This window comes from Patagioenas fasciata, chromosome 3, assembly GCF_037038585.1.
Source record: "Patagioenas fasciata isolate bPatFas1 chromosome 3, bPatFas1.hap1, whole genome shotgun sequence".
NCBI classification, from domain to species: Eukaryota; Metazoa; Chordata; class Aves; order Columbiformes; family Columbidae; genus Patagioenas; species Patagioenas fasciata.
Window position 1 is genome coordinate 10,782,625 of NC_092522.1, and position 7,137 is coordinate 10,789,761.

A 7,137-nucleotide genomic window follows, 5' to 3' on the forward strand; every position below is an offset into this window, starting at 1 on the left:
CCGGTACCTGCAGAAGGCCGCCCATCTTGGCGCGCAGGGCGTGGAACTCCTCGGGCGCCGTCTCGGGGTAGAGCTGCCCGCGCAGCAGCTCCTCCGTGATGTCGGCGTTGCCGTAGTAGGCGGCCTGGGCGATGCCGCCGAGGAGCCCGCTCAGCGGCTTCGAGCCCTCGGGCGGCGGCTGCTCCGGTGCCGCCATCCTGGAGAGGGCGGAGCCACCGTCGACCCCGCCCCGCCCGAGGCAACGAGTACGGCGGCCGCGTGAGGACAGGCCGCCCCGGAGCGGGGGCACCGAGCGTTCTCACGGTGTATCGGGGGTGGGATCGATCGTCCTCCGAGCAAGCGATGCGTAACTATCAGGCACCAAACACGTACGTGGAAAAAGCAGCGGCTCTACCACTCGGACGAATTTTATTTAACACAAACATTTAGGCACATACCACGGAGTAACTGTACAATTAACTTCTGATTAACACAAGTAACGACAAGTGTAATGACACACACCACGGAGCCTTCACTGATTGGTATTGTTCCATTCCTGGTCAATTTCATGTGATGTTTCAAAGGCATTTATGATTAAAAAAAAAAGATCAACACAAAACCCCCACACCAATCACACACAAGAAAAATCCCCAAACCCAATCCCATCAACTTGAACCAAACAGGAATGACCTGACTGGGTACAACAAAGCTCTGCTTTCTAAACTGTTTCTTCAAGAAAAGTTATCTGATTTTACTAAATATTCAGATGTCTTAAGGGAGCTCCCACAGGCTTTGCTCTCTGTCCTTTCACTGTAAGATGCAGCATAGATCGCAAAAATAAGGACAGTTATGAAACAGGTACTAATAAAAAACAAGTGTTTTCTCTGTGCACCATTCTATACAAGTTTAAATATTAAAAAAATATTAAAGTGCTTTGTATATACAAGCATATGCAGTCACAAAAGAGACTGTGCTCTCAAGAGATGTCTACAGCAAATTTTCTCCCGCCAATAATAGTAGTATCATATACCACCTGATTTCAATTATTTAAGCCCTTCATAGTTGCACTTTTTTATGACATACAAGAAATCACATGTTGCTCAAAAATAGAAAACATGAGTTTATGATCAACATGATCTGTTCTGCCTAGTGCTTTATTCTGCAGCTTGTTTTAAGTAGAGAACAGGCAAAGAACACATGTGAGTCATCCTTGTCTGACAGGGATCAACCAATATCTCTTGAAGTTAGAGGATAAGGAAGAATTAACAGTACGGGCATCTAGAAGTTTCTTCCATTCTTCATTGATTTGGGCAATATTTAAGATGTCCTTTTCCTCCCATGATATACAGATTAAACAGCATCTTCAGAAGCTCTAAGGAACCTGGAGATACAGGAGTTTCTATCACTAGATATGAATTTATAGTATGAGAAACTTATTGGCATTTGGGTACAGACTCTTCACAGCACAGCTGACCCTTCCGAGCCTCAACACTCTTCTCTGATGAATACAGTTCACTGTTGCTCGTATTTAAAAAGGAGCAGCGTAACAACTCTTCATGGCTTATCCATATCACCACTGAATATGAAGTAAAAATTCTATCACTCCACTTTAAATTTCTGAAGATGTTGTTCCTCCATCGCATGCTTTTCTTCTGCTGAAGGATGTCATTAAGTCCTAACGAGCAATGCTGGTTTACTGACTTAAGTTGAGGTACAAAGACAAATTTGTTCTTATAATTGCTTTTTCTTCTCAGATCTCAGCTTATTCACTGCCTTGCGTGAAGATGGAAAAAAAAAGTGCTGGTGAAAAGTGCATATTTTGACTTCAAAAATAGTACGAAATTATTCGGGATGCACATGGCAGCAACCAGTAACCTGTGTCTTTAAGATTATTTATTCTTTTTTTTTTTTTTGTAAACAACATTATTTTTAAACAAAAATACATTGAAAAGTCTCTATACACAGTATGTGTTCAAACTTCATTGTGATGCCATGGTTTAAGCAGAAAAAGACAGTCTTGATGGAAAGCTCAGCCACACTACAACCATCTTCAGCAGCACAGCACACCATGCTGCCAAGACGCAGCTCTTTCAGGAATACTTCATTTGTTATTTATCACCTGAACCGTTTTTTGACCATAGTGGTAATAGCTGTATGCAGATGTTACCGTTGTGAAAGCTGTGATGCACCTTTGGGGAAAATAGTACCTGTAAGTCATTTGAGTCCACGTACTATAATTAAAAGTGTTATTTTTAAACATTTTCTCTATTTTCAGTATACAGACTATGCCCTACAGAAATGCAGTTTACAGTTTATATGCTGAAATTCAGTGCTAAGCAGAGGATTAGATAAACAAAGGAACTGCCATCTAGTGCTCAGTTTAATTGTGTACTAGGCCAAATTTTTACCATACTAACACTTGTTTTAGAGAAGTGAAGACAAGAGATTCAGAACTTGCAGCCTACATGATTTTAACCAGCTTGAGAACTGACTCATCTGGGAAACTACCCCTTAGTAGGATCAAAGGGGAGCGTTCAAATCACACAGAACTTGAACTTATGATTTTATCAAGTTCCAAAGCTAAAGCACAAGTTTTGGCTCCAGCCTCTTCTGTTTCTGTACCAGAAGCTGGGTAATAACTATATATATTTCTAAATCTGCAGCACTCCTCTGTGTCAAAGGCTGACACCATTCAGGTGTAAGTCAAAGTTACAATCCAGCCCCTCCATTACAGCTGTCCTCCTCAGACACGCTGCCAGATTCATCCAGGTAATTTTTGAGAGCGTTTATAGAGGAACCTGACAAGTTACACCCAGCATTTCTCCATGACTCACAACATGGTATCTCTCTCATAAAGCCCCATACAAGCGGCAAGGTGTCTGTCACAGATGCAGTTCCAGATTTGGCTTTCCAACAGGTTGAAAAACCACATCAGCTGTTAAGATCAAAGTTCCTTGCTCCTTAAGAGCTTGGGGTTTGCATTTTTTGTTCTCTAAAAGACAAGTATCACTGGATTTTCCACTACTTAAAACTAAGTTATTAAGTAATTCTGCCATCTGCTGTTCAGCCTCTTTGTTCTGAACTCTTACCTAACTGCTCAGGAGAAATAACTGCACTTGTAAGAACTGCCCTCAGCTACATTTCAGATTCAGATACAGTTCAGATGTCCAAGGACAGCAGTGAAAGAACAGCCATTATTAAACGAGATATGCTCCTGTATGCCTGTTTTCATTCAATCCCTCCCCTTTCTTCCTATAGTCTAGCAGGAATCAGCGGATTTCTTCAGGTGCTTTTCAAACAGGCTTCAGAAACCTAGATTTCAAGATAGCACATATAGTATAAAGCAAAGACAACAAAATATTTTGCCTATTTTTACAGATATCAAAATTGCTTTTTCAAGGCCACTTACAGCGTGAGTAGATAAAGGATCCGTACAGTCTTTCTTCCCACTCTCTTCTGTTAAGAAGTGTACACTTTGCCTGTGTACACTACGTCTATTCTGAAGACTTCTTTGTTAGCTATTCCTGGAGCTTAACTAGTTTCACTTGACTATTTTTTGCTTGTACAGTAAATTAAGTACCAAAAATTATCCAGCTTGTGTCAGTTAAGAATAAACATGTAAAAAATCAGCTGTATAGGCCTATTACATCATCTAGGCAGATTTTTGTTCCACACAATTAGATTAATCTCAATTAGCAGTTTTTTTAGGAGTACATTAAATTATCTGAAAAAAGTGGAGAGATAAGTTACCATAATGCCTGCAGATATACGCTGTCCACATAATTGAAAACAGGAGCTGCTAAAGAAGCTGCCACCAAAATTAGCTGAACTGCTGTATTCATCTGATAAAAGCAAAATAAGAAATGTGACCAAAACAAAGACATGTACTATGCAAGGAATATCAATATACACTTTCTATCACTGGTTTTAGTCTATATACAGAAAATTTATTTAGAAACTTCTTTTAATGAAACACCTTACACACTCCTAATTAAGATGTGCTCTGACAGAGTATAGTTGGAAATCTTCCAGGATTTAAGTTGCCTCCAAATGAGTTGGCACTATTTTGAAACAGCACTCAGGAGTACTAGTAAACAGCCCCCTCTGTCCAAACTACACACCACCCCAAGTACTGAGGAGTTATGTTTGGTAATGAGTTACTACTCTTACCTTGCTAATGAATGTTGGTTTTAATTGGGCAGTAGCATAACAGGGGTTAAAATACCTACTGAGTGTCCTCTGTTGGGGGAGAAAAGAGAAAAAAAAAGGCAATTCTAGGATTTTCAATCTGATACACCTCTTCACATGGTACAGAAGTGTCAATCATAGCACTAAAAAAATATACTGCTCTTATACAATTTATTAGACATCATACAAAGGAAAAAAAGTTATCAGTAGCTCTGACTCATCTTTATAAAACCTGTTTCATGAAATCATGTTCTGCTTACAAAACTACCTGGCAAAAGAACAAGCACAGCCTTACATCTTAGGCTATCCATGCAAGTTTTGAGCAACCATCAAGTCTCAAGATGAAAATCTCCTGGTTACAACTTTGTTAAAGGCCTATTGCTTTTTTATACATGCAAAAATACAGAAGATGTAATCAAAATAAAATTATTACATGTTCACACAATCTTGTTCAATGCTATACACTTACCGGTGGAGAAAGAGTTTTGTATCGAACATAAAAAACAGCAGCAATGAGTGCTACATCCCTCAGAATAATCATGGAAGTAAGAGGAACTGAAAAATCAAGCCAACAGGATCTAGTGAAAATCACATCCATGATTACAAAGTAAATAAAGTATAAAATAAGAAGAAATCACCACTCCCAAATTCTCCTGAACAAGTTTTATGCACAATTGAAGATTTTTAACATAACATCCAAAAGAGTTTAATCTGAAGTCCTAAAACAATCCAGTTTATGATAATTTTTTAAATATAGCTACTAACTATTATTGTTTTACAGAAAGTACATTTGAAAATGGCAGCATATGCTTTTTGGTTTTGTATATGGCAGCACATGTGTTTTGTAAGGTCTACTGGGGGAGGTGGTTTTTAAGTCTTTAATAGGAGCAAACAGCAAAGGGTAACTGACAAAGAACAGTTCCCAGCTAAACAGTTTTCCTGCCAGAAACACAAGAAATATTACTATACATAAAATTAGCTTCTTTACCTTATATAGTACATGCAAGTAATGACATTTCCTCACCTGGGATAAGATTTGCACAAGTTAGGCTTACATAGAGCACACTGATGAGAATTTTATCAGCCAGAGGATCAAGAGCACTTCCCAAAGCTGATTTCTGATTAGCCCAGTTTCGTGCGATAAATCCATCCAACTGGGAAAAACAAATTTCAGTGTTCCTCTGTTAGAAAACTAAGAATAAAAATAGCTTATACATGCTGCTACAAAGATATGTCATGGATGACATCACATAATACAACTGACTTAACTAAAATGAAATGTGATACCTCTAGCTGATATTTGTATCATGCTTTTTTTCACATTACATTCCAAATTTTGGAAACCTCTGAACATATTCAATTCTTGTTATAAGAAAGAAAGGCAAAAAACCAGGAGAAAAAGAAAAAAGGTAACCGATGCTCTTAAATTCACACAATTACTGTCATGATGGGTGCACTGCATACACCTGCATATGGTCACAGACCACGAGATGCACAAGCACTGACCACGGAACCCTGATATCCCCTCTGCTCCACCAGCACTAAGTCCTCTTGGGTTACGCATGAGCTCCCTTCACAATGTCGCTGGAGATGTATATACCATTTCTAGAAAACAATTAATATAAAACCTAACCTATTTATTAATTTCCATTCTACACTCCAGTCTAAATTTCATCAGGTTAATGGGATCATTATAGCCCACACCACCCCCAAAGTATTTCCAAACGGATGTAAACATACCAAATCCGTTACACCAGCCAAAACAAAGACACCTAGCGCAACGTCAAAATTTTCTTCAACGATCAAGTAGCCTAAAACTGGCGCCAAACCCATTCTTGCCATTGACAGTATATTTGGGATCGTCCAGGGGTTTTCATACTGCAAAGCAAGAAAGCAAAACTTTAGGTCAGGAAGGCAAAGCCTAACTTGGCAGGTGAATTAATCAAGACAAAACCACACTTAATTTGAACTAGGCAGAAAGCCTTCCAAGTTCTTGGAAACAGCCCGCCGTTTGCGCAAGACACACAGACACGGCCTCTAGCTACTAAACATAACCTCGAGCATTCAAAAGGAAAACGGGCCGCCACTGAGAGATCCAAAAAGCCTTCGTCTGGTTCAAAGATCGAGCGTGACACCTGCTTCCCGCCGGCCGCGCGTTACGGACACCGTGCGCGCCCCCCGGGCTGCACCGGCCCGGCCCCGGGCACCTGAGGAGCGCGGCCGGGAGCTCCCCGCACCGACGAAGAAAGCGGCCCCCTCCCCGCAACTCCCCGTCCCGTCCCGGGGCACGTACCAGCTCGGCGTAGCGCCCGGCCACACGGCGCTCCTGCTGGGGCTCCGGCGCCGCGGCCTCGCCGCCGCCGTCCCCCGCCGTTCGCGGCCCGGCCCCGCCGCTGAGGAGGCGCCAGGCGGCGACGGGCGCGCGCAGCAGCCGTTGGTGCTCGCGCAGCAGCCGCGGGCGCTGCCGCAGAGTGTGCACCGCGCGCGGCCCCGCCAGAGCCCCCGCGGCCGCCGCCAAGCAGAAGACGCCGCCGTTGCCATGGCAGCGGCCGCCCGCCCCCCCGCCACCGCCCCCCTCCGCCGCCGCCGCCGCCACCTCGGGCCGGCTGGCCAGCGGCCTGGCACCGCCGCCCGGCCGCCGCCGCCCCGCCCCGCCGAGGAGCCCCCAGAAACCCCTGCCCAGCCAAGCGGCGGCCAGCATGATGTGATGTGGCGCCTGCCCGCCGCCCCTACGCGCGCCGCGGCCCTGCCCGCGGGAGCGAGCGGCCTCCCAGCGCCGCCGCCATTCGCCGCCCCGACGGACTGGCAGGGGCTCGGGGACAGGGTACGAGCCGCGGGGTGTGCGTGTGCGACGAGGGGTGGGGGGGACGTGCGACTTTTTTGCGGCGCTTGACGGCAGTCCCCCTCCCCGCTGGGCCGCGCGCTTTACGGCAGGCTGCGACCTGCGGGGGGCGCGGCGGCTGAATTAGA

The 7,137-nt window shown here is 44.1% G+C and overlaps 2 protein-coding genes across 3 annotated transcripts in view; both read right to left on the minus strand.

Moving 5' to 3' along the window:
* The window catches only part of COMMD1 (copper metabolism domain containing 1), a 79,059-nt gene extending 78,836 nt beyond the window's left edge, over positions 1 to 223 (minus strand). The window contains exon 1 of the mRNA XM_065835768.2: positions 8 to 223. Coding sequence (XP_065691840.1) covers positions 8 to 196 — 189 coding nt within the window. The 5' untranslated portion in view covers positions 197 to 223. The remainder of the gene's footprint in view (positions 1 to 7) is intronic.
* Positions 224 to 373: 150 nt separating this feature from the next.
* Positions 374 to 7,032, minus strand: CRLS1 (cardiolipin synthase 1). Of its 2 annotated transcripts, none has more exons than XM_065835192.2 (7): positions 6,461 to 7,030; positions 5,908 to 6,045; positions 5,192 to 5,321; positions 4,637 to 4,722; positions 4,150 to 4,218; positions 3,730 to 3,821; positions 374 to 2,168 (listed from the first exon to the last, which is right to left on the minus strand). In XM_065835192.2, exons 1-7 carry the CDS (start codon positions 6,866 to 6,868, stop codon positions 2,081 to 2,083), a joined length of 1,011 nt encoding a protein of 336 aa, XP_065691264.1. In that variant the 5' UTR covers positions 6,869 to 7,030; the 3' UTR covers positions 374 to 2,080. The 2 variants fall into 2 exon arrangements, with proteins under 2 accessions (XP_065691264.1, XP_071661859.1); XM_071805758.1 differs by lacking the exon at positions 374 to 2,168 and adding an exon at positions 2,175 to 3,291 and having other exon boundaries at positions 6,461 to 7,032.
* Between the last annotated feature and the right edge of the window lie 105 nt (positions 7,033 to 7,137).

What these genes read in the sequence shown, in the direction of transcription:
- CRLS1 (XM_065835192.2), bottom strand. Translation starts at nt 6,868, where the DNA reads ATGCTGGCCGCCGCTTGGCTGGGCAGGGGTTTCTGGGGGCTCCTCGGC. An exon ending in TGGCTGGTGTAACGGATTTG is followed by an intron (nt 5,322 to 5,907) that starts GTATGTTTACAT and finishes TGTTTTTCCCAG; the next exon opens with TTGGATGGATTTATCGCACG. An exon ending in TTGTGCAAATCTTATCCCAG is followed by an intron (nt 4,723 to 5,191) that starts GTGAGGAAATGT and finishes TTGATTTTTCAG; the next exon opens with TTCCTCTTACTTCCATGATT.